The sequence below is a fragment of the Clarias gariepinus genome, chromosome 5 (genome assembly GCF_024256425.1).
Source record: "Clarias gariepinus isolate MV-2021 ecotype Netherlands chromosome 5, CGAR_prim_01v2, whole genome shotgun sequence".
Lineage (NCBI taxonomy): Eukaryota > Metazoa > Chordata > Actinopteri > Siluriformes > Clariidae > Clarias > Clarias gariepinus.
The window spans coordinates 35,054,101-35,081,792 of NC_071104.1; the positions used below are offsets into that span (position 1 = coordinate 35,054,101).

The 27,692-nt window shown below is 35.0% G+C and overlaps 1 protein-coding gene across 1 annotated transcript in view; it reads left to right on the forward strand.

The window, feature by feature from the left end:
• ttn.1 (titin, tandem duplicate 1) overlaps positions 1–27,692 on the forward strand; it is a 137,304-nt gene that overhangs the window by 17,655 nt on the left and 91,957 nt on the right. Inside the window, 38 exon segments of the mRNA XM_053496981.1 lie at positions 168–3,923; positions 4,793–5,071; positions 6,794–7,060; positions 9,358–9,642; positions 11,966–12,256; positions 12,383–12,670; positions 13,724–13,834; positions 13,915–14,188; positions 14,346–14,529; positions 14,644–14,724; positions 14,816–15,083; positions 15,701–15,910; positions 15,997–16,074; positions 16,184–16,210; positions 16,293–16,349; positions 16,444–16,491; positions 16,863–16,922; positions 17,276–17,347; positions 17,739–17,816; positions 18,203–18,285; positions 18,649–18,856; positions 19,137–19,238; positions 19,521–20,045; positions 20,255–20,332; positions 20,569–20,799; positions 21,757–21,939; positions 22,165–22,363; positions 22,670–23,187; positions 23,472–23,549; positions 23,676–23,759; positions 23,895–23,978; positions 24,200–24,283; positions 24,443–24,526; positions 24,876–24,959; positions 25,066–25,128; positions 25,232–25,315; positions 25,488–25,559; positions 26,448–26,486. Of these exon segments, the coding sequence (XP_053352956.1) occupies positions 168–3,923; positions 4,793–5,071; positions 6,794–7,060; positions 9,358–9,642; positions 11,966–12,256; positions 12,383–12,670; positions 13,724–13,834; positions 13,915–14,188; positions 14,346–14,529; positions 14,644–14,724; positions 14,816–15,083; positions 15,701–15,910; positions 15,997–16,074; positions 16,184–16,210; positions 16,293–16,349; positions 16,444–16,491; positions 16,863–16,922; positions 17,276–17,347; positions 17,739–17,816; positions 18,203–18,285; positions 18,649–18,856; positions 19,137–19,238; positions 19,521–20,045; positions 20,255–20,332; positions 20,569–20,799; positions 21,757–21,939; positions 22,165–22,363; positions 22,670–23,187; positions 23,472–23,549; positions 23,676–23,759; positions 23,895–23,978; positions 24,200–24,283; positions 24,443–24,526; positions 24,876–24,959; positions 25,066–25,128; positions 25,232–25,315; positions 25,488–25,559; positions 26,448–26,486 (9,597 nt within the window).

The window sequence follows — 27,692 nt, forward strand, 5'->3', positions numbered from 1 at the left end:
CTACTCCTTATCATTGTTATAATTGATATGATTTGTCATGTATTTGATGAATGCACCAACTGCCATTGATTGCATATATGTACGCCCAAAGCAGATTTGGGTAACAAATGACAAATCTTGAAATTACCTATACCTATATATACATATAATCTACCTTTTGTGCACAGATTTTTCTAGCACAGCTGTGTGTACTGAAGAGGACTCTTACACCACAATCAAAACTTTTGAACTTGGGCCAGAATATAAACTCTATTCAGAAGCATTAGAGAAAAAAATGGAAAAGCCAGTTTTTGTAACCAAACTCTCCCCAGCCATTGTAACTGTAGGAAACACAGCTAAATTTACCGCAGTTGTAGCAGGATTTCCAAAACCCGTTGTTCAGTGGTGCCACAATGGCCAAGTAATAACCACCTCGTCTGTTTATAGATTCGTGCAAGAGAATGAAGAATACACTCTGGTTATAAGCAATGTTAAAAAGGAATTAGAGGGCGAGTATATCTGCACTGCGAGCAACAAATTTGGCAAATCAACATGCACATCTTATCTTCATGTTAAAGTAAAAGATGATAAAAGAGTAGAGGAGACTTTCAGTCAACCTCCACATTTTACAAAAGAAATTGAGACTGTGCATTGTCCAGTTGGAGGTCAGGCTGTTTTTGAATACACAGTTACAGGTTCTCCATTTCCTGAAATTCAGTGGTTTAGAGGTAGCCATCTCATTCAACCTAGTAAATACTGTATTATTGTTAGTAACGTAGATGGATCTGGCAGCATAAAAATAATGGAAATTCAGCAAAGTGATAGTGGCTTCTACTCATGTAGGGCATCCAATCCACTTGGAGAAGCATTTTGCAATGCAGAACTAATTGTCTTTCTTGATACGATCTCAACATCCCAAAAACATGAACTAGTTGGCAAAGTGGAGCAGAAAACATATAAAATGTCCAAGTCTAAACATGCTACTGAGTCCAGTTCGTACAGTGTAAGCATTTCTGAACATGCCACAGCTAGTGTGCAGGAAGGACGCCAGATTATTTATACCACTGAAGATAGTCAGATAATATCAAGTGATCAAGTAGATACTCATTGTGAGGTAGACATTACATCTGCAACAGTACAGCGAGGGCAGGTATCTCACAAAGTTTCAGTTCTGCGTTCTGATGAAATGCAAGAGAGAGTAACTGTTGCTTTAACAGAGCCACAACCAGCCATGGCAAAACTGGAGAAACAGCTCCACATGGCTACAGCGACATCTGCTGTTCAAGAAATCCAAGGTTTCACAGAAGATCACTCTGATCGTATCAAAAGTCCTGAGGTTTTAGAGCTTGAGCTTACTGAGGAACAGCCCTCACGGCTGTTGTCTGCGATTTCTCAAAGTGTAACTCCTCTTACTATTGTAAAGGCTGACCCTATAACTTGCGAAGAAGGAGAAAGCATACATGCTATTACGGAGCAAAAACATGCTCTCAATAGTCATCAGGTGGAGTCAAAGCTGGCCATCTTGAATGAAGAACACAAAGACATACCTTGCCCTGAAGAAGAGAAATCTTTCAAAGTTACAGAAGGGGTTAAGTTATTGTATTCTGCAATATCATCAGAGGACCTGCAAATTACAGAGGCTCATTCTTCCGTATTACCATCCTTGGAATTCACTGAACCTGTAGTCGGAATGGAAAAATCCAAACCATTATTTATGTCTGTAAGTGAAGAAAAGCATACACTTTTAAAAGAAAGCAGTTTAGAGATGGATAAACCAGCTGAGGAAGTTGCACAGTTATCCAAAGACCAAATGCTTAAATCAGCCTTTATTGCAGAGGAAACACATACGCTTCATGCTGACAAAACAGCAGAAATCGCCGGTCTAGACAGTGCCGTTACAGTGCATTCCCAGAAAGAAAAGGATCAGCTGCTTAATTTACAAATAATATGTGATCAAAATGTTCTTCCATCTCAGGATAGATTCACTAGTGAGAAACCAAGACCTGAGCAAGCCGATGCCGGAAAAAGCTCAACTCTTTTACAAACGATGTGTCTGGATGACCAGACAGCTGTACATTATGAGCATTTATCAGAGTTTTCTTCTGAAAACACAACAGAACATATAAAACCACAAAAAGAGGCCCCAGCCAATATATATCTTCAGTCTGTGCAGTCAGAGACGGCTTTATACAAAGAAGGGTTACTTTCAGTAGAAGAACCAGAGAAGCAGACAGCATTGCAGAGACAAGAAAAAATCCGTAAATATGCACTTCTTACTGAAGAGAAGTTAAACCTGACAGCAGATTCCTCCAAAGATATTGATCTTTCTGAAAAAGGGGAGAAACCTGAACAGAGAAAAGAACCAAAACCTTTAAATATTCTTCATGTCGTCTCAGAAACTATGCAGCTCCCAAAGGAAAGTCATTTGGCTAGTTGTGAAAAAGAGCATCATGCACTTATACAAAAGGAGGACCACTGGAATATTATGCATGCAATGTCGGTGCTAGACAAATATGCATTAGAGGAAGGTCACACAGATAGTGTAAAGGCAATAGAAAAATTGACTTGTAAGGTAGGTTTAGAACCCACACCACCCATACAGTCTGGTCATATTGAGGAACAGGCCATATCTATTGAAAGCTGTTCCACCCTTAAAGCTGCTGAGCAGGATTATGCTGTTCAGATTCAAGAAGGCCAATCAGTGAAGCAGTCTATATTTATAGAAGAGAAGCAAACTTTAACGGGGGAAATATCAAAGGACATCAACAAATCAAAAACAACAGCAATAAACATTCTTACTGAGTCTTCAGGACCTCTTCTAGTCACGGAGTCTCTGGAAAGCAAAACACTTCCCAAGGAGCTCACATTTGTGATTCCTGCACCAAAACCACATAGCCTGGACATTAAACATCAATTAAAAAATGCGTTACAGTGTGCTGTGGCCTGCGATCAGCCATTAATCCTGGCCGATGTCATAGGTAGTTTGAGAGCCGTAGACGTAAAGGAGGTTACGGTGCATAAGGAACCACAGCACACAATGTTCTCGTATCTTATTACAACTGCATCTACTCCAATGGAAATAACAATAGCTTTTGAGGGCGAATATCCTCAAATGGCTGATCTTAGGAGTGAACTTCAGTCTGCCTTAAACTCTTTAATTTATCAGGAACGTCAGGTCTTCACTTCTGAACAGCCTGAGCCAACATTAGTCCTTAGTCCCCAGCAAGTTCAGTATAGAACATCTTCTTTAAAAGAGATGATGTCAACAGTGACAGAGTCTGTACAGTTAACTGAAAATGTGGAACAGTTAGAACCAACAAAGACTCAATGTGCTGCTTTGAAGACTGAGTCCAAAGAATCTTTCCAGCATAGAATTGCCCAGGAACAAATTATAGTACAAGAATCCAAACAGCAGATGATTCAGATGGACATCGAAGCAAAATCTGATATCTTTAAATCAATTCAGTCTGAAATGCACAATATTAAATCTCTGGCAGTTCAAGAAGAGAGGGATGTTGGTTTTGAAGAACTCACTGCTACCACGGCAGAGACAGCATTTTCAATAGAAAAGTCTACAGAAGTCGTTACTGAAAAAGAGAAAAGTGTAGAATTAATAAAAGAGAATGTAACACTGAAAAGAACAACAGAACAAGGTTTGACCAAGAGTGTTGCTTTTGAATTGCCATTAAAAGATATTGCTGTTGTGGAGAATTCTATGGTTACATTTACTGTGCATATCCAAAATGTAAACCAAGTTAGCTGGTTTTTCAATGGCAATTTGATCAAATCTGGCAAAGAGTTCAAAAGTACCAAACACCATGATTCATTTAGCTTAGTAATCAACAAAGTTACAAAGGAAAAGCATGAAGGAGAATACACATGTGAGGCTGTGAGTGAAGGTGGCAAGGCTTCAACATCATCAAGACTCACGATCCATTCAAGAGGTTTGAATATGGAGTTGTATTTGTCACGACGACTCATCTAATCCTTAACAGTTCTCATTTTAGGTGTAGAAACTTTGGATAATTACTAATTAAATCCTAGGCAGAAACATAACCCACCTATTGCTATTTAATCTATTCACATTCCATCTTCAACGTTCTATCACATTTTCTTCCCGTTTGTTTTTTTAGGTATTTTTTTAATTATGTGTGAAAACTGTCATCATTTCACAGTCTTTTAATTTATGAAAATAACTTATTGATGGATGTGTCATACTCTATCTTTGTTTTCCTGTTTCCTTTCTTGATTCCAGAAGTGGACGTTATGGCAATGTCTCGGTCCACTCAGTAATTTCAGAATATTCACCACTGTGGTTAAAAACAAAAGGGTCTCATAATTTTTTTTTAAAAATTTGTGGAATTTGGAATTATAAAGGTGCATCTGACTATTTTCTTTTATTTTGTGACAGCATATTAACAAAACATAATTGTATTTATTTCTTTTTTAAGTAATATGCTTTCTCTTTATTTGGAAAACATAAAGGCACAGCACAAGTCAATATTTCAAAATGATAGAACTTTAAAATTGCAAGTGAATGATTTATAGTTATATTATATTATTGCCATATCGTCCATTTCTCTTCATCTCATGAATTCATCCCATACCATGAAAAATGGCTTCATCATTTCTTTTAATTTCATTTCTTTAACCATCATGGCATCTGTTTTTCACAGTCACATGAGGACTCTGCTCTTTTTTTCCTATCCATGCCTGGCTCAACTGCGCACAATCTCTAAAAAATAAAAAATAAAATAAGTAATCTTCCAGAAAATTTATTTCCATTTTCTTCTCTTTATTTCACAAAATCTAGTGCCACCAGTATTCAGGAAAAAAATACAGGACCTCGAAATCAAAGTTGGCAGTGCTGCGAATTTCGAATGCGAAATAGAAGATGCTCCAGATGTGATCTTCAAATGGTTCAAGGCCAACACTGAACTCAGACATAGTGAGAAGATCAGGATCATCACGCTCCAAACCACATCATGTCTAGAGCTTCTGAACTCAACCAAGGCAGACTGTGGGGTGTACACCTGCCGTGCTTCCAACAAGCATGGCACTGATAGCTGCACTGCTAACCTGAGCATTATTGGTAAGTTAATTTGTTGGTTCAAATTAAAGCACAATTAAATGTGCATTAATAATTGGAGCTCAAGTGTGCTGAACACTGATTATTAAAGGTAAATATTCTTCAAGATTTAGGTATGGTAAAGCTTATATTTCATCGGTTTTTTTTTTAGAAGCAGCTTGGCTGTTTATTTCCTTTTTTAATAATGCCTTTTCCTTCTAATAGCATTGGACAAAAGATAGGGTTGGTGAGAGATATTTTAAAATCAGCATTAGATCCAGTAACTTTTTTAATAACTCCAGATTCATATTTTCTTATAATGTAAAAGCTGATGTGTATTATTTATATATGTTTTTAAAGGAAACTATTTTATTTTATATTATCTTATCCTATCTTAATATTTTGTTGCTCTTTTCACCTATTTTTGGAAAACAATACTTTACTTAAACATTGTATCGGACATCAGCAATATTTGTCTGTTTTTTCAGGATTTTCCTTGGTACCTCTTCTAGCAGTATATATAACTCTGTTGTAGATAAGACTATATTAGTAGAGACTGGTAAATGTACAGTAATGTAACTGAATATCCAACAGTGTATAACATAACTAACATTAACATTATTTGTCCAATAAAAGGTAAGAAATTGTTTAGTTTTGGGAATTATATACCTCTGCTATACATACTGTGGATTGCACGTCTGCATTTACATTTGTTTCTATTAAGCCCAATAATGGAGGCATCAATTTGTGACTAGGGAATTACTTGTCATATTCTATACAGTATATTCTGCATTTTTTCTAAATGTACGTGTTTGTTTGGTGGTGTATAGGCAGTAATAGTGTACTGTACGTTGTAATTTGCTGACAGTAACATTGATTATATAAGGCTAGGTATACGTTCATGTTTTTAAAAGCCTTACGTTTATATAATCTTATTTCATTCAACATATCATTATAACACTGAAATTCATCTTGAATTTGTTATTGTTTATGAACATAAGGGAAATAATAGTCCATATTCAGAGTTCGGTTATTTGCAGATAGTGAGGATTTAAAACCAAAATTGTGCAAATCCATACACAAGGCTCAGACATAACTACGTAAATATTACTTACAAAGGTATGCTGCACTACCTGCACAGAGCAAAAATTAAATAAAAACAAAAGTGTGTCTCATTTGCTGACATTTGACTTTAATAATAGTGACTTAAGTGATATCAGCTCAAGTGAGGATCAGCACTATTGTCATAGTAATTAGTATACTGGTGCTACTGAATGCTGATTGGTTAGAACATACGAGAGGAGAAATAAGGTTGCAGCTGACGTTGTTACATAAACAACCAATTTTTTTTTTTAAACTGTAATTTTTTGGCACTTTGCAGCCTATCACAGTAAACTGGTCATTCTCATTTCTTTAATTTAATCTCCATAATTAATTAATGTAAAGAAATGAATATGTTATATACACCATACCATGTGTAAACTGTAAATTGTCCTGTTTCATTGTTACACCATGTTATGTTTAAGTGCTAAGTAACTTAATCAGTGTTTAAAAGTAGTGATGGAGATGCTATTATAAATAAATAAATAAATAACTAAATAAATAAATAAATAACTGCAATCCACCTCACCTAAATAACTAACTATGAATATGGTACTATAAGATCAATAGAATGACTGTAAGGCTTTTAACATTAAACACTATCGTTATGAAATTTATTATTTTTATTATTATTTTGATCCTCAGAACCTTTCTCACTACAAATGCTGGACCTAGAAAAGGGACCAACTTCTGTGTTTCAGCGTGAGGTTATTGGTACAGACCCATTTGAAGTTAACTGGTTTAATAACATTAAACCACTTCCTTTGGACAAAAGACATGCACTAGTTTTTCAAGATTCAGTTGCACAGATGAAGTTACGTTCTTTTGAAAAATCTGATGTTGAGGAATACCAATATTGCTTAGCAAATACAACAGGAAAGATGTCTTCAGAATCAGTTACTGGGTCGAGAGGTTAGTATGTCAGAGATAGAGCAAGCTATGTTGGTTTTCCTTGAACTAACCAGTGTGTTAACTAACTTGCAGAGCGGATAAAATCTGCTAACAAGGCAAATTAAGGATTTTGGATGTTTGCATGATCAACACAGCTTTGTTTGTGTGAGCAGCGTGCAGTATCAAAATGTTCTGATTATGAAAGCTTTCGTGCATCTTCAAGTTTCATTCTGGATCTATCTCTCAAGTAATTTTTAAAATAAGGTGGAAACTAATATTAGTACAACATCATACAAAAACACAGGCAACTGTAAAACCAAGTAAATGCAATTTTATGTGATTATGTATGCATTATTTTAGTAACATGATTCAAGCATAGCACAGTACCACTAATATCTTGTGTTCATGGAAAATACATAAAGGAACGACTGTAAAATAAGAATTAGAAAACATTATTTGTTGCCCAGTGACTCTTTCTAAAATCTTCTAAATGAGATGTATACCAGAAAGCTATGAAGACAGTCTACATTTGTCAGCTTGGAGAAATCCTAGAGCAGATAACTGGACCATGACTCTTACAGATTCAACACTGGTTCAAGACCGGTTGAATGGATTGTCTTGAAATACTTTATTTGGTCATATAATGCTCCTACATGAATTTTGCATGGATTATTTGTTCATTTATAGCAGGTGGTTTATCCAAAATCTTTGGTCATTCCAATCCTTTCAAGGCCAAGTACCTCATTATGATCTGTGAAGAATACTGAGCTACAGTATGTGTGTGCTCAGTGCTTGAGTATTACTGTCTTTCCCTTCAACTAAGGACCTTTTTCTTGGCATGCATATTTACTGGCAGCAGCCAACACATAAAACCAAGTGTTTCTGAAGAATATAAGAAGATATAGAAAGTAGAACTTATACATTTATCTGATAAAGTGTAAATCTTATTTGGATGAAATTTGGATGAAAGAAAAAGTTTTCCTGATCTTGATGGGCTACTCAAATGGATTGTAATGAATAGCCTTGGGAAATTATCCTTACAGCACCAATGGATCTGACTTTTACCCAAGTAAAATCAATTTCAAATGATAGCATCTAAAGTTAATAGTGTTATTCATATTTGACGTTTTTTTCAAGATGTCACCTCTGAGTCATAAATATCAGTAAATGCTTCTCACAGAAAACAGCTTTACACTCTTATATTTAATGAATGTCTCCTTAAATATAACAAAAAAACTACTAAAAGACTTTTTGCACTTATCTGGCATTGGATTTATATATTACATTTTTCCTCTTGAAACAGATCTTTCTCAGGACTGTCCACAAATTAAATTCTTCATTTTTGGGTTAAAAGGAATCGACCATATCACCAATTTAAGACACAGAATTTGAAGCCATCATTTGGATTATGGTCCTACTGTAGATGAATTTCTCAATGACCTTCAGGAAATACACAGAATAACACTGCTTCCTACCCAGACCTATCCTTTTTTACTTTATGTCTCCTAAAAAATATAACACAGTGGTGACAGAAAATTAATGTATTTTGGGCGCCTACATACGTGTACAAAGGACACCACAGGAAGACAGCTTCTTTTGTGAAATCTCTAACTTGGCCATGCCAACATTATCAAGATTACAGGTCCATAATCATTGCAATTTGGGTTGGATTTCTTTACACAAATCACCGGTAAAGCAATTAAGGTGTTTCAGTCACTTTGATTGCTTTCATTGTGATTTGTGTAATGAAATTCCAATGCAAATTCCAATTCCAATTTAAGGTTTTTAATCATTTTTCTCTGACAGCCAGCCCACTTTTCAAGGAAGTTGAGAGACATTTGCCTCTTACAGATACAATACCAAAGTTATGCCAAACTCCTTCATGTTGTAGTGCTTGCATTATTATAACAATGAAACCTTTGGAAAATACTCGTCAAATGCAAGGTGATATTGCAGTGAAGGACAGCATGGTGCCTTGATGTTCATGTCTTTGCTGCTTCCGTACGAGCTATTATATGACGTGATGAATGGTCTCAAGTTGACCAGGACAGGGAGCATGTGTCTAAAGAATCGGGTGGTCTGGTGCTTGTGTTTTGGGAATGCTTGGAACAACTTCTTTTGGTTATGCACGTTTTCTGAAAAGCTTGGAAGATGTTGCATCTCATTCAAGCAAATTTCCTATATGGGAGATAAATGAGGAATGATGTGCTCTTCAGTTGCCAGCATGTTTCTGGGGATGGCTGAGGATGCTGTAAAATCTTTACATCTGGTGTTTACTGTTTTGACAAAAAAAGTATTGATTCTGCTGCCCCTCTTAGAACCTCCATGCTTCCTGAAAAGGTTGAGTGACATTGTCTTCCCAATTACCAGTAGACTAAGGCTTGAATGCACTTTCACTGGAGCTCCAAAGTTGTTTGTAACATGGTACAAAGATGGAAAGCAGCTGTATGCCTCATACAGATATAACACAAGAGTGACAGAAAGTTCATGTGCCCTGGAGTGCCTTCATGAGTGTAACAGTGAAACGCCAGGAAAGTACTCTTGTGAAGTCTCAAATTCCTATGGAACAGACATTTGTCATGCCAATGTGACAACAATGACAGGTTTGTACAACTTTGGATTCTTTCTATTATCTACTGCATCATTTTCTATCATGATCTACTATCATCATGTTTAGTCATATTCTTTAGATACAGATAATGTGGAAAAGGTTTCTAGCCTTTAAGCATTTGGCCAACAATTATTTTCCTATATTAATTATAGGCGCAGAATTCAACATCTATATGCAACTTGGGTTGCAATATTCAAGAAGCTAGGTCTCAATTTTTATTTTATATATATGTCTTAAAAATTCGGTTGTCATAGTGGCAGTCAGGTGACTGGCAATAGGGTATAAAATGTAAATTAAAATTTCTGCAAAAGTTCCAAGATTAAAGATAGCAGGACTTTTTCTTCTTGCTAATATAATAGTGCCCATCCTTAATTAACTAGAACTAACAAAAAATTGGTATTCTAACCTATGTCCCAAGCTTTGTTCACAACTTGTTACTAGACTTCTAACTCCATAATTTCAGCTGGTGATTATAAGCAGGCAGGAATGTATTATAAGCTCATAAAAATATTGATTTCTTAGCTATTTCTGAAAATTATGTAAGTATTATCGAGAAATAATTATTTTTTTTAATGGTCAACTTTGCTAAACAAATGTCTGAAACTATATATTACGCCTGTGGTTTTAATAGTGGTATCTGTATAACTGTTAATTGTCAGAGCATGTGTGAGAATATAAGGTCGATGGTAATAGGGCATTTATTATATGGCTTTTTGATATATGGTTAGATTTTTAGCATATGGATAGTTTGCGATATTTTTTTTCATTGTGTTTCTCAAATTTTATGCTGATGATTGATAGGTTCTAAAACCAGCCTTTTTTAATTTATTTAGTAAAAAGTAGTAATTTTTTATAATTTGTAGGTTTATTGCTATTCAGTCATTCATGAACAGTTTATTTGAAATGAATTATTTTAAGCAATTTCACATCAGTGAGACTGCTGCTACTGTATACTGAGTATCAGCACTGCTGTGTTGCGTCTATATCAGGCCAAATGTTAAGTATCACAGTTTTAATATAAATGAGGCTCATATTTAAGTACAACAGCACTTGCCAGACTACCAGACTAACTGTCAATGATGTGTAGTAACATTTGAACTATTGAACTATTGCTATATTTGGGATTTTACTATTCTAGTGATTAGAGTGATACAAAAAGTGAAGTGTACCAGTGCTAATGTTCTACAAAATGTAAACTCTTGGAATGTCACTCCAATTAAATTACTAGACCAGGGGTTTGAGAGGGAAGGTGGAGCAACATCCTTAAACAGGTAGAGAAATAGAACAATGGTTTCAGCAGTGCAGGGTGTTAGTGCAACATTCTCAGCAGGGCATGGTGGCAGAGCGATGCACTTAGCAGGGCATGGTGGCAGAGCTACATTATTAACCTAAAGAGACTTCCACAGGGAGCGCAGCAGATTGGACACAGAAGAGGTCCACTGGCACGGATGTTACTGGCATGTCACATATCAGCTACAGCAAAGGTCTCCCCGTTGGGTGCTGGTTTTAGTGTTGCTGTTACATTGCTTTCAGGAGAGGCTTCCAACTTGGCTTTTAGTTTTAGACCTGCTGACATATCAGACGCCCGGCCATCTTGCTTTAGCTGACACCAGCTACAGGAGATGACTTGCCCTTGGCCTCTGTCTTTAGGGGTTGATGTTAATATCTGAACTAATCTGCCTTACTCTGACCGACACACAAGGTATAACCTCATTACCTGAAAATTTCTTTGGGAAGCCATTCCATAAATGGGCCTGGATCTGGCCAAACTGCCTTTTTGTTTCACACAGGCCCATTTGAACTGCAAACCTTTCTTTAATAGACCTCGGTACAAAAAAAATAAATAAAAATGATGGCAGGGATAATGTTTGCAAATGAATGTGCAGGATCACTAAAAAGCTGAAAAAACTTCAACTGTTGCAATGAAGGGCTTACATTTAGGCAACTCAATGTGCTTGTGCCCAGAGAGTGGTTGGACAGGATGCAACCTGCTTTGTGCCCTGGGTTCCTTGGGATAGTCTCCAGGCCCCTAAAAACCATCCTGAACAGGATAAGTGATGGATGGATGGATATATATATGATCCATGATGATGTGATCCAATGTGGTGACCCTAGGATAAATGGAACAATGCCCAAGGGGGAAAAAATCCAGTTAGGAGAGAAAATTATATCTTGGGCATATAAGGTCACTCTGCTCCGTATAGTACATTAGCTATTCTTGTAATTGTACTTAAAATACCCAGTTTTAACTCCAACATCTGTGAAAGATATTGATTGTTTTTAAATTTAATGTGTATTACTGTTTTTCTTTTCAGAACCGAAAATTCCGCCTACCTTCACTAAAAAGCCTTCAGAGCATTGTGAGGAAACTGAGGGTAAGCTGGTGAAACTTGAGGGCCATGTGTCTGGATCACAGCCAGTGTCCATCAGCTGGTACAAAGACAACGAGGAAATCTTCAGTTCTGACAACTGTGAAATGTCCTTTGAGGGCAACGTTGCTGTGCTATGCATCAAACAATCCCAAACATCAGATAGTGGCACATATACTTGCAGTGCCTCTAATGAAGCTGGTACTGTGTCCTACAATGTGGTGATAAACATTGCCGGTACAGAACATTGTTTTCCTTTTATTGTGTTGATTCTCTAGATCTTATTCTGCTACTCTAGATAGTTTTTTTGGCTCCAAATATTTAAAGATGCTAATAAAATTATATATTTTTTTTCTTATTAAGGAAAACAAATACCACCAGCCTTTGATCTGCCCCTTAAGCCTATTACAGTAAATGAGGGTGAGCTACTTAGCCTTAGCTGCCATGTTTGTGGCTCTTCTCCCCTGTCAATCCAATGGATGAAGGACAGAAGACAAGTGATTTCCTCTGCCAACTCCAATATCACATTTGTGGATGGCACTGCCACACTGACAATTTCCAAGGCTTCCAGAACTGATTCTGGAGACTACTTATGCAAGGCAACCAACAATGCTGGTAGTGATTTCTCTAAGGCCAAGGTCACAGTTAAAGGTAGGATTTAAATCTAAGATGTGGATAATGAATATACATTGAACTTATAGTTCTAACTTTAATTAATCTTTTTTTCAACAACTTTTTTAAACAAACAGAAAAAACTTTCCTCCAAAGATATTAATTTCAGCTTATCATTCGATTCTGCTCTGAATTTATGCAACCAAGCAAGGAGAAAATCTTCAGATATTTGTTTATACAGTTTATTATAAAACATTAGAATTTTTTGGTCCTTATTTGACAATTATTTATTTCCCCAACACAAAACATGTCTTTCTGTTGAACATGAAAATTTATACGTTTACTTTTTTTAGTGCATCTGATATATTGCACCCTTTATTTTATATTACACCAAATGTTTAGGACATTTTGAACAGATTACAAAAAATAGGATAAGACTAATACGACTACTATAATATAAGTTCCAAAGGAATACGTTGACACTAACTGTTTTTAATAAAAACAACAAAACAAACAGATGACTTTACTGTCACATTAACACATTCAATGTCAGATTAAAGTCTTATTTGCATTCAAACCCAAGTGAGTTATGAACTTACGCCAGATATAATTTTAAATAACGTAGAAGCAGTTATTAAGGAGACAAAATGTTGTTTAAGATAAAATATTTTATCACATGTGCTTTCTTGGTGACTGGTTTTAAATACGGGTTTTGGCAAACAGCTGCTCTCCCCTTTATCCAGTACTGTGTACTACCACTAGTTTAACTTGCAATGGAACTTAGTATCAGACTACTGTATACTGGCCTACTTTAACCCGTATTCTTACCTAATAGCAAAAATGGTAGTAGTAGGATCCAGAACCATAAAAAGTGCTTTTTGTGTTTCTTCGATGTTCTAAAATAAATTAAATGGTTTGAAGGATGGTAGTTCAAATATTATTTTCTGTCTCAGCTGTGCAAATGTCAATATCACCTTTAATCAATAGAATATAAGGGTTAAACTTATTGCACCAGTTCTTTAATTAAGCATCTGCCTAGAGTTAAAATTTTATGTCTTTACACTCACACTAGTGGTGTTCTGTAACAATTAGCAGGAGCAGCGCCTGCCGCAGCCCAAATAGCACCTTCAGCAACTCAGTCTGCTCAGAAACTTGACAACTTGTTCTTTATTGATGAACCTAAGAGCATCCGCATAGCAGAGAGTAAGTAATTATTTTTACATAAATTTATTATTTTAAGGTGGCGTATTTTATTTAAGTATATGTCATGTTGTGTTTTACAGAGGGCACTGCAACCTTCATTGCCAAGGTTGGCGGTGATCCTATTCCTAATGTCAAATGGATGAAGGGCAAATGGAGGCAGATGAATCATGGTGGTCGTGTTGCCATTATGCAGACAGGACAAGATGCCAAGCTGGAAATCAGAGATGTCACCAAGTCTGATGCTGGCCAGTATAGATGTGTGGCATCAAACAAACATGGAGAAATTGAATCCAGCACAGATCTGACTGTTGATCAAAAGCAAGAAATTGCACTTGAAACAGTGAAACTCAAGAAGTGAGTTTAAGATTTTAAACCCTTTATAGTGATAAGTACAGTATATGCTGTAAATATACTGTATAGATACATTTTAAAATGTATATAGAAATAAATATATGGCAAGTTAATATAAAATTTTTATTAATTAATTACTGTCCTTATCTATTATTTTTAGGACACCTTCCAAACAGAAAAGTCCTAAGGAGGACAAAGACATTGACATAGTTGAGCTGCTAAGAAATGTCGACCCGAAAGAGTATGAGAAGTATGCTCGCCTGTACGGTATCACAGATTATCGGGGTCTTCTTCAAGCCATTGAGCAGCTGAAGCAAGAAAAGTGTGAAGGAAATGGAAGACCGGTATACATAATTTTTTTCTGTTACAAAATTTTCTTCATTGTATAGATTTTGTTTATTGTGTAATCATAAGTAAATCATATTTATTTACATATATATATATTTTTTTTAAATAAGGAATATGAATGTAGCAGAGAATCTGATGAAGATTTGTCCAGGCTTGTGGCTGATTTGCAGAGAAGAATGGAACAAACTGAAGTAAGACTCTTTGTCAGCATTCAGTCCTAACTTACTATAATGATGTCTATGACCATGTTTATGACTATGTACATTTATTTTCTTTTTGCAGCCCATTACCCTGCTTAATGACATCAAAAGTGTAACTGCCAAAGTTAACACAGAAGCTGTGTTTGAGTGTGAAATTAAGATCAACTACCCAGAAATCATACTGTCTTGGTACAAAGATTCAAAGAAGCTTGAGAACAGCAGCAAATATGACATTAAAGTAGTGGGTAATCGCTACTTGTTGAAGATCAAGAATGTCCAGACAAGTGACCAGGGAAATTACCGTGTGGTCTGTGGCCCACACATCTCCAGTGCCACACTGTCAGTTACTGGTGAGTCTTTTTCTTAATACATTTTCCTGTTGTCAGGTGCCATATATTTAAATGTGTTAAGGGAGTTTTACAAATTTTGACAAAGGAGACGGGAACAAGCAGTATCCATGTCTTGGTAAGAAGCCAAAGCTGACCATAGTGCACTTATCACTTAAATGATCACAGTTTTTTGTTTTATTTCACTCTTGATTATTTGCTTGCAAGTCTTAACCTCTTCACTTTGTTGACATCACTACATTGTGGGTTTGGAGAAAGATCACAAAGTTGAGGGGCCATTTGGCACAAAAGCTTAAGTCCATGTCTTCAGATAATTTTGTCAAACCTAGCATAAAGGTAATACAAAATTAACGCATTTAAGGTGTAAACATTAAAAAAAGTCTCTTTTTAGTAATAGAAAGTTTTGGTCCCTAGACTAATCTCTTTTCTTTTTTTGTTATTACTAATAAATACTGCATGTTTTTTCTTTTTCATAATACTCTTAAAGTGCTTGGCCCAAGGGGTCCAATCTTATTTGAAACTGAAAAAATGGAAACGTATGAAATTGTTTTATGGTACATATGGAACATGCAAAGATATGCAATACAAAATAAACTATTTAAATCATATTTTATTTCCAGCTGATCAAATACAGTTCACTAAGCGCATTCAAAACATTTTGGTGAAGGAACGCCAGACTGCAACTTTTGAGTGCGAGTTGTCATTTGACAATGCAGTCGTCACATGGTATAAAGACTCTTGGGAGCTTAAAGAGAGTCCAAAATATGCCTTCAATTGTGAGGGACGACGTCATTTTATGATCATCCATAATGTAACATCTGAGGATGAAGGTGTGTACAATTAAACATAATTTAGTTTCAATATATATCTTCATTAAACAAGTTAAACTCGGTTATAATTCTTGAAAATGTTTTAGGCGTATACTCAGTGATCGCACGACTGGAACCCATCGGTGAAGCTAAAAGTACAGCTGAGCTGTACCTGTCAGGGAAAGGTACAAATGAAAAAATTACAATAGAGTTCGTTTGTTTAGAAATAACATTACAAATATTTGGTAATGTGGGTTCTAATTCCCAATAACAATACTTTACATCCTTTTACAGAAATTGATCTAGGAACAATTTCATATGGTGAGTATTTTTAAATTAAGAGGCAGACTTGCTTAGTTTCTAAATAATTAAACAATAAAATAAGACTTCTTAATACATTTAGATGTCCCAGATACGTCGATACAAGTGCCCGAGATGTCATCTATGATTAGTTTTAAAGGTAAGAGGGAATACTTTAAGGAATTTTAATACATTGGTTAAACAATACAATTCGGTCTATTAATGACTTCTTTTAAATTTTTCTCAATCGAAAGATGAGTCCACAGAATATTATCATTATGAAGAAAAGACTGAAGTAACAGGTACTCTTTTTAATGTTACTCCGCCCTTAATCTGAACATTTATGTTTTTATTTTCAACCATCCTAAAAAAAAAATCATCCCTCATTTTTAACAAATCACGTCTGTTCAGAATGAATAACTAATAATTATAACCAAGAAGGCAGCATACATTTATGTCCTTACATGGTGTTGGGTCTTTCTCATATTATTTAAGAATTTTATCTGTGACTAGCTCAAATAGAGTTATGTTACAAAATCTAAATATTAGTCTTTTAATTTATTTTTCCTTTCTAAGGGCTAAGCTCATTATTTTTATTCATTCATTCATTCATTCTTGCTTCTCAAACCCGTCTCCTCTCTGTGTTCTTGGCACATTTTGTTTGCTATGCCAGAAAATGTAAGTTGGACAGTGCAAGAAGAAGGAGTAATTTATGAAGTCACACCAGCTCAAGGTATAAAAGGGCTACAGTTACACTAACTGAGATCATAATGGTTATCCTAACTCTCTGTGTTAATTGTTGCTTAATTTTTTTCGTCTTCTTGCTGTGTGAACTGTGTCACCCATCCCACTGATCTTTTTCATTTGTTCCTCCTCATCACCTGGGTGAAATACTCAGCATCAGTTATTGCTCTGTTATACTAACTAATAAAGTTGTTTTTTTCCCTTCCACCTATTGTATCTAATAAATGATCAGCATTGTCATGACACATTCCAGATATGATGTCCTACACACCATGCTATTAAGGAATACTAAGAAATGTACTCATATCCTTGTCATATCTGTGCTCACTTGTTTTCTATTAGAACGGGAGAAGCCCATTGAAGAGATTGTACCCAAAATGGTTGCACAAACAATGGAAGAAAAACCTCAAAAAGGTGAGAGAATTTTTGGTAAAAAAAAATGTTGCTATGAAAACTAAGAATGAATATTGTCAAAAACTCATTAGTAGGTTTTATATTTTAGCCATTGATAACCACAGTGATATTTTCACAATGTATTGTATTTTGTTTTATAACTCATTGGTAGTGTAGGGTAAAAAAAAAAAACTGACAAATCAGCTCAATAACTTAGGATAATAAATAACTTAGTCTTAGGATAATAAAACCAATGTGATGATATAAATAGGTACCTCATGCATTATTTCACTAGAAAAATGAAGGTTTTATTTTTGACCACAATGATCTAGCATTGAGGACATATAGGTTCATTAATACTGATGAAATTAAATACAAAAATAAGTTATAGTATTTGAATGCATGTTTTTAGAACCTGAGGTCATGCCTGTAGAGGAAACAGTCTCAGTAACGATTGTGCCTGAGTCAAAACAACAACCTACACCTAAAGGTACATTATTATTCTCCTTAATTCTCCTTAGTATTATACACATTTGTTGCTACACAGATTTATCATTGTTTCAGATTCTTCAAATGTGAAATGTTTATATGCATCATGTATATATATTATATGTTTATATGCATCTTTTAGGGAAAATCTTTTACAAAATTGTATTCGCATATGATTATGTAAAACTTTGTGTGTCTGTCCACAAAATATGTGGATTTTAACTGATCATACTGTATACTGTGATTTGCATTTTTTTTTTGTTTTCTTCTTTACAAATCTTTAATACGTTGATATTATTTTTATTATTTATTTATTTATTTATTACTGTCTCTGCTATCTGTTAGTCCCATGTTTTGGACTCTAATAGCTCTTTATCTTATCTAAAGATGTCCTAAAACCTATGGTTCCCGAGGTACCTAAGCCTGGACCTCAGCTACCAACTGAGGCTAAAGTGGCACCAGTAGTTGTAGCCACCAAACCAGAGCCTAAACCTGAACCAAAGGCTACACCAAAGCCTGAGCTTAAACCTGAACCTAAATCAAAAGCTACACAGAAGCTAAAACCTGAACCTAAGCCTGAACAAAAACCTGCACTGAAGACAGAGCTAAAACCTGAAGCTCACCCAGAACCAAAACCTGCATTGAAGACAGAGCTAAAGCCTGAAACTAAACCTAAACCAAAACCTGCACTGAAGACTGAGCTGAAGACTGAGCTGAAGCCTGAAACAAAACCTGCACTGAAGACTGAGCTGAAGCCTGAACCAAAACTTGAACCAAAACCTGTGCTGAAGACTGAGCTGAAGCCTAAACCAAAACCTGCACTGAAGACTGAGCTGAAGCCTGAACCTAAGCCTGAACCAAAATCTGCACTGAAGACTGAGCTAAAGCCTGAACCTAAGCCTGAAACAAAACCTGCACTGAAGACAGAGCTAAAACCTGAACCTAAGCCTGAACCAAAACCTGCACTGAAGACAGAGCTAAAACCCAAAACAGAATCTCAGATTTCAGTTACAAAGAAACCTGAGCTCACATCAATACAAGGTACCAAATCAGCTACCTGTATAGAATATGCCTGTGTCTAAATGTCTTTCCATCTTTTTGTCTGTCTACTTCTGTTTGTCTGTATGATTTATATGTTGTGGTCATTGTTATTCATCATCTATAAGGTGAATATGGTGTTTTTTGTTTGTTTGTTTGTTTAAAAACCGTTTCCTGCTTCTTCAAATATTGCTCTTCAATATTGCTTTTGTCCTTTATGTATGGTTTCTCTTGTCATGTTTATATTTTACAAAATATTCTTACTTTGAATATTTGTTAAAAGAACTAGCTACCCCTGTGACGCCAGAAGCATTACCCCAACCAGAAGTAACTACAAAACATGAAGAGGTTTTACCTCAAAAAACAGCCATTACACCATTAAAAGGTAACTGTGAATTGGAATAAGTGTCAAATGTTAAATAATCTATACATTTGGTTTTTGCCATTTTGTGCTAAAACTTGTCTTTTTCTGTTGCTTTCGTCTGTGATAAACCTTTATTATTATTATAAAACTGTGTGTGTATTGTCTGTGTGTGCCGGCAGCCAAATTTGGTTGTCCAAATTCTTCATTTCTTAAAATTAACCTCTTACCAGTCTTTGAGATATTAAATTCATATAAGTGTCATTGTCTTGTTTATAAGTATAACCAAGATATCTTCTTCCCAAGCTTGTGAGATGGAGAAGACAACAGAAACACCAACAATAGCACCAGAGAAAAAATCAGACCATGTGCCATCAGTTGTCCATGAACCATTGAAGGTAACAAAGCCTAAAGAGGAATCGTCTGCAGCACTGAAGACTAAGCCAAGTAAAGAACAAGAAACTGCAGTTGTCTTAACTAGAAAACCTGAGACTTCACCAGTTGTACTTGAAGTGCAAAAGGCTGATGTGTTTAAAATACCAGAACCTGCCTCTATAGAGCTGGTAGAAGTCCAACTGGCTAAAAAGCCAGAGCCTATACCTGTGTCTTCAGCCAGTAGAAAACCAGAGGCACTTACAAAGTTTGAGTTAACTTCAATCCCTACAATAGAGCCAGTTGATAAAGAAGGACCAAATGTTGTTCTCGCACAAGCTCCAAAAGTAGAGCCAGAGGCAAACCAATGGTTCCCAGAGGTACCTCTGGCAAAACCTGAAGTCATCCAGGAAAAAGAACAGACACCTGCTCCTAAAAAGAAGTCTCCCCCAAAGAGAGGTATAAATACCTAAATATTTAACATTGTTTTCTGTTCTTAAAACGTTCCCATAAAAATCCTTTTTTTTTTTTTTTGCAAAATGTTTTTAAACATCCTGAAAATTTCTTTTGAGGTGCCGAAATGACATTCTGTTGAAGATATTATTGATCTTAAAATTTGTGTCGTGTTTTTTTTCTTCTTGTCTGATGTCATTTCTACTTTTACAAAGTGGTTGAACTTAAATACACAGAAGTTCCAACTGAGGAAGCACTTGTACCTCGACCTCAAAAGGAGGCTCCTTCCAGAGGTATGCATGACTGATCTTGGGAATTTGTCCCTAATATAATACGTAAATGTCTTTCTTTGATTATTTGTTCTGTCTTTAACACAGTGTGTTCTTAGCAGCATGTAAACTGGTACTGATCATTTCAACAGAACACATTTACGTGTATGGCAATTACATCTTGTGAACATCTGCTTTTGTATGTTCTTATCACGGACCAGTAGATGGTCAAATCTTAAAGTTATTTAATATATTTGCAGCTTCCAAAGAAGTCGAACAATCTCAATATACAGCAATGGAAAGATTAGAGGAAATTTCTGTAACTCAGGAACTGATTTCAAGACAAGAACTATCATGCGAAAGTGTTTTGTCATATCAGCCTGTGGAGACTTCATTGAAATTGGTTCAAATTAAGCAAGAAATTAAAGTGCCAAGTGAGAGTGAGCTAGTGAGGAAACCCGAAATTGAAATGAAGGTTGCAACTTCCAAAGGTACAGTATGCTTACTTGGTCTTGGGGGCTTTATTCTCATTAATAATTTCTTTTTACACATACCTAAATGAGTAACAACATTTTTTTTACAACCTGTCAGGTTGAGTTAGTGTTGGAAATTATAAGTAGCCTGAATGTTGAGTCATGGCAACTGGACTTCTTTTTGTTGTTTTGAAATGTTTGAAGTGTAGCTTTTTTAGTTTGAGAAAGGTTAGTTGGGGACCCATCTGTATTCTTCAAAGAGTTTTCTCACCTGGGCTTAATGCAACCAATGGGATGGACAATAAAGAAAGTGAGAATGGCTCGCAGTTATTGGTATGATGTCATATCTCCTACACTCCCTCGTGGGGTTGTTAGGTTTGGCTTCCCTGGTGAATGTGTGAATTGTTTTTAATCTTCCTAATGATGAATGAAATGGCAGCATGAAAAATGGGAGACCGATCATGCCAGGGACCTCGACCTCTGTGAGAAAAGGATTTTTCACATTGGCTTCTTTCACTCCGCTTTTAAACAATGTATCATCTATGTCCAAAACGTACATTGCTATTCTCAAATATGTGTCCCCTATTCTTTATGCACATTTAATGCACATTGTTGACTTAAATCAACAAAAAGGTCGATTTGCCATGACTTAAGATTTCACTTGAGAATTTCCATCAGCAAGTTAATCATCTTTAAAGAAAGTTTTTTACTTATTATAAACACATAAATAAATAAATGAATAAATACTGAAATTTATGTAAAAATTTATTTAAAACCTCTATAAAGCCAGATTAAAATATTCTGAATGAGAAACGAAGCCGCTTTTGTCTACTGATGCATTTCTGATACCAGAATTATTAAGATAAAATCTTTTCATAGAAAAGTAATATAACGTCTTTATCAGATGTGTTACAGATTTTTTTAAATTCAATATGGTGAAATCCTTTTTTTTTATTATTATAAACCTTTTAGCAGCTCCAGAAGGAGTTGAATGTGAAGTGGAATTATCTAAGAAAATCTTTTATGAAACCAAGAGCAAATCTTATAAGTCTGAAGACAGTTTATTGACACAATCTGAAGTTAAAACTCAAGAAAGACTTACTGAAGAAAAACCTGCTGCTAAACCTCAAGAAAAGATGGAACTGGCCATGGCCAGAGGTATGCTTGGTTGGGCTTGAGGGTTTTTCCTCTGTAATCCTTAGTATTCTTTTGAAAGGATTCTATTATGGAAGAAATATGTCTAATATAATGTCAAACACTTTTTATTCATCAGGTAAATTGTTATTACTAAAAAAGTTAAATGAGCAAAAAAAGTGCTAATTACAGAATTATCTCTATTTTTTTAAACGAAAAAAAAAAAAAACTAATTCATACATTACACAGAGATACCATATTGCAGATTAGTAAAGAGAACTGACTTTACAGTGGACATATATAAGAAAACTGAAAAGATCTCCTTGTTGGAGGCGAGGATTTCAAAAGAATCCTCATATAAAAGTCCTGAAAAGACTTTTTTAAAAGTAGCTAAAATTAACTTTGAAAAAATGACAACTGAAGAAATGCCAGAGATTAAAACTAGACAGTGCAGACAGTGATTGCTCCTATCCAAGGTTTGTCTGACCTGGATGGCTTTCTGTTTAGGATTCTGTTTAGAATTAAGTACTCTGGATTTAAAAGAACCAGCTATAGGGAAAAACTTCCCCAAACTTTATATATACAAATGTAAAATGTAAAATATTAGTATCTTGATAAACTCTACTTTGATATGTATTTTAATACTTAATTTAAGTGTATTGACGACTCAACTGTAATGAAATCTATGAGCACATAAGCAATTTATTTTCTTTATTTGCATGTGTGTTTAAAAGTTCTTCTTATATTGCCACAGTGTTCAATCTCATTTTTTCTTTAAAATCTAAACAGCTCTAAAGAGAGTTGAACAAACCTTATACCCAGTGGACAGTTCTGTGAAAAAAATGGAGAAGACTACCGAAGTGGAGCAAGTCAAGTCAGAAGAAGAGCTTTCAATTAAAAGTCCTGACATTCCATGTCAATCTGAAGAGACTCATGAAGTTTATGTGGAAAATGAAAAAGCTCATTATGAACAAGTTTTTAAACCAAAACATTTGTTGAGTTTGCCATCTACAGAAACAGAAACAAAGAAAGAGAGCCCTGAAATTAAGTCTAAACCAATTATACAAGTGACACATTTGGAAACCGAGAAGAGCCCAGAGACATGTGCTGTTGTGCAAGAAGTTCCAAAGCTTCCACACTTGGTGCTCAGGAGTGATGAGTCACAAACTAAGCCAAAGTTTGTTGATAAAGTGCTGCCAAAAGAAGCTATAAAAGTGCTACCCAAAGAAAGTGATATACAATTGAAAAAAGAGCCTAAAATGCCTGCAAGAGGTACTTTAATAAACCTTTATACATGTGCCTTCTTCGAATATCTACATTCTTAATGCACTTTATACGAAGTGCTCTTTGTCTTATCTTGCAATGCTTGCTGATTAGGCAAGCGAAATTATCTTATGTTCTTCTTAATTTGTGTAATCTGGTTCAAACATTTCAATGTCCGCTCTTGATTTTCTAATACAACATGATGAAGTATGTGGTGTGTTTTTTTAACACATGACCTGTATGCTTAACATATGCATCATATGATTCTGACGATGGCTTGCTTTTATTTAAAGTCCAAATAGATGAGGAGAAGCCAACACCAGAGGCACCAAAGTCAACAGTGACACCACAAAAAGTTTCTTCCCCTCAAGGTACCTTTTTTGTCGTCCATGTTGTCTGGTTCTTTCTCCCTGTTCTTTGAATATTCTGTAATGCAGCACGTCTTTACTGCAAAATAAAAATTCTTGACTGCAACACTGCCATGATTTTAGTTAAAGAACCAACATTGGAGAAGAAAACCACACCTGAGGTACCAAAGACATCAGTGATGTCAATTGAGAAAAAAGTCTCACCACTTCAAGGTACTGTCTTCGTTTTATTTTTTATTTTTACTTTTTCTTTCTTTATTCTTAATACAATATTTTATTGTAATTCTGAACTTCTTCCCATGCATAATGTTAATTCTTGGCTGCAACATTGCCATGTTTTATATAAAGAGCCAACTGCTGAGAAGAAATCAACACCTGAGGCACCAAAGCCAACAGTGGTGGCAGTTGAGAAAAAGGTCTCTTCACCTCAAGGTACCGTCTTGCTCTTCATGTCTCCAGGGTTTTTATTTTATTTTTGTATTTTTTTATTTTCTAACTGCTCCCTGGTTTCTTCTTGTGTGTTTTTAATACATGTGAGATGGCTCGGTTAGGTGTTCCTCTGCTTGTCTAGCTTGAAAATTTGGTAATTCAACAACTCTTTCCATTTAGAATATCAATTCTTGACTGTAGTATTGCCATGATTTTAGTTAAAGAGCCAACTGAGGAGAAAAAGGCAACACTTGATGCACCAAAGCCAATGATGGTGGCAGTTGAGAAAAAACTCGCTCCACCTCAAGGTACTGTCTTGACCTTTATGTCTTATTTTGTCTCTGGTCTGTTCTTGTGTGTTCTTAATACAAAATAACATGGCTATATTAGGTGTTCCTTTTAACGTGTAGTTTGTAGTTGTATAAAATCAATTCTTGTTTCTGACGTGGGTATGCCTTTATTTAAAGTGCCAATTTTGGAGAAGAAGGCCATGCCTGAGGCAACAACGCCAACAGTGGTGCCAGTTGGCAAAAAAGCCTCTCCACCTCAAGGTACTAGCTTGGCTTTCATGTCTTTTTTTTTTGTCTCTGGTCTGTTCTTTTGTGTTTTTAATACAAAATTAAATAGGTGTGTTAGGTGTTTCTCTTCATGTGTAGTTTGGAATTTTTTTTATTTGCCCATGCATAATTCCATTACCTGACTGGCATGCTTTTCTTTAAAAAGCCAACTATGGTGAAGATAAAATCATGTCTTGTTTGTTCTTCAATGTCTGCAGTAGATTTTGTGATCATTTTGATTTCTTCTTGCTTCGTGTACTGAAATGTCTGTTTTGTTACCTTTTCTATAAATATACAGTACATATACAATTTATTTATCGTAACACCATTCCTTCCTTTGAAGAGCTGACTGTTGAGAAGGAGCCCATAACTGAGGCACCAAAGCCAACAGTAGCACCACTTGAACACAAAGTTGCACCTCTTCAAGGTAAAGTATTATGTCCATATCGTCTATTTTATCTCCCGATTTCTCCTGTTATATAATATATATAGTGTCTATATTTATTGTGACAATGGCTTGCTTCAATTTAAAGAGCCTATTGTTGAGAAGAAAACAACACCTGAGGCACCAAAGCCAGCAGAAAGTATTTCTCAAGGTACAATATTTGTTCCATGTCTATTATTCTGTACACCCCATTCTTTTACCTTTTGTCATATATTTTTAAAAAATATGTTTCAACTATATCCTTTCATTTAAAGAGCCAACAATGGTGAAGACAACAACACCAGAGTCACCAAAGCCAACAGTTGTGCCACTTGCACAAAAAGTATCTCCTTCTCTAGGTAGAGTCTCAGGTTTTTCTGTTTTTTTTTCTTCTTCTTTTTCTTTTTCTTCTTCTCCTTTCTGTTGCAATCTCTTTTGTGTTCTTTGAAACATGTGTTTCATACATTATTTAATTCAGCACTTTCCATGCATCTGATTATTCCTTGACAATTACATACTTTTCATTTAAAGAGAAAATGGCATCACCTGAGGTACTGGTGCCAACAGAGACAGCAGTAGAAAAAACAGCCTCTCCTCCTCAAGGTAGAGAGTCTGTTTTATATTTTGTCTTTTGTATTTAGTTTTAAAAGTTGTCTTTTTTTGTTTTTTGTGTCAACATTTTACTTGTGCCAGACCTTTTTTTTTGTACCCTGGGTTGTATAATACTCACAGTCTCTATGTTATAATTTGGCTATGTTTATATATGTGTGCTTCACATATTTCAATATTTATCTGGATTTTATGTATTTGCGTGGTTATGCATATCCATTCTACTGATATTGTCTTACTAAGGTCCCACTATGGCTGACCATTAAGAATTATTCATTAAGAATAGACATGTTTTCTTTTAACAACAACTGTGCTATTCAAGCAAATACCTTGATTCTCTGTAGTCTATATTATATTCAGATATCTAAACCAGTTGCATCTCTAACCTAGGAGACCATAGCAAAGCATAGCAAAGAGTGTCTATGATTGATTGATTGATTTTCAATTTAGTAGTTTGGAATTCACAAGCTATTATGAAGTTGCTAAATATTTATTATTATAAATCATTAACTATTATTATTATTATTATTATTATTATTATTATTATTATTATTGTTGTTGTTATAAATATAATAATAATAATAATAATAATAATAATAATAATAATAATAATAATTATTATTATTATTATTAATATGTTGTTGTTATAGTTATTTCTATTTTTTATTTATTATTTGATTTAAATCAAATTATTTAATTAATTCAATAAAATATATATTTTCAGTGCAAAGTATAGGACAATTGAGCTATGACAATAACTCTGTGACTAAAATTAACATTAGTGAAACCATTTAAATAATCAAGTTCTTTAAATATTCAAGGCCCCATTAAAGGCTTTATCATTAACCATATTATTAATTTAAAATGTGCTAATCTCTGCAGATGATGGTCCTGTTCAAACTCCTGGCCCTGTCCAGAAAGGTATGTATATTGGTGTTCTGTGTATTGTCTCACTTGTCTCCTTGTTCCTTTAGTTTAACTTTATCACAATGAAACAAGGGTTATAATTGTGAAACATTTCCATTTGTTGGCGATTAGTCAATTCTTCTTATTATAATTTATTATTATAATATTACACATTACACAATATAATATTTATAAATACTTTATAAGGAAGTATAAGGGTCATCCATACCCTAAATTAGCTAAATAGAAATGTAACTGATATTTGTTCTGTTGAGTGTTGTGTATTGTATTTTGCAGTCCTCTGTCTTAAATACTGTACTGTTTGTGATGTTACATTTATTGCCTTAGAACAATATCTTAAACCCATTGATGTGCACAAGAAAAAGGCTATACCAGTCTTAAAAAAAGTTACTACAAGAGCCAAAGACCACGAGTCACAGCATAAAGTCATGACCCAGACAAAAATTAGCAAGACTCAACAAGAGCAGCAATCTAAAATTCCAGTGGTGACCATTCAGGAAATCTCAAAGGCTGAAATCTCAAAGTCTGTGATGGAGGTTAAAATTCCTAGTAGCACTGAAGTAAAAGAGGATGTTCAGAAACTTAAGACTGATGAAATAAAACATCAGGAGAAGAAACAGGAAGAACATGTGAAAATAAAAGAACAGAAGCATATTGAACCTGAAACTACACCGCCATGGTCAGAACACAAAGAGGCTTTTAAGAAGGACAAGATGCCAAAAGAAGAAGGTTCCAAGACTCCAAGTCTAACTACCAAAAAAATATCCAAGATACCATTAACTGAACAGGAACATGAAAAGGTAGTGCTGAAACCACTTGAGAGACCTGATAAGTCAAAAGATGAACCTATGAAGAAAAAAGAAAAAACACCAACATCTACAAAAATAGAAGAAGCAATGTCACCAAAACCTTTGACCGGCATAAGCGAGCGCGAAGAGTCTGAGTTACTCACTAAAGCAAAAAGAATTCCAACAGAGAACAATGAGGTGGAGAAAAGTTCTTATCAATTATTACAGGATCAGGAGAAATCAAAAAAAGATGAAAAGCCAGACAAAGAAGATAAAGTTCAAAGTCAAGCAAAAAAGACAGAAAAAAATACATATTTAGAAGCAAAGCCACTGACAATTAAGAAGGGTAAACACAGTCTAAAATATGAAGAAAAAGAAGATGTTTCACTGAAACCAGTGGAACGCTTAAAGG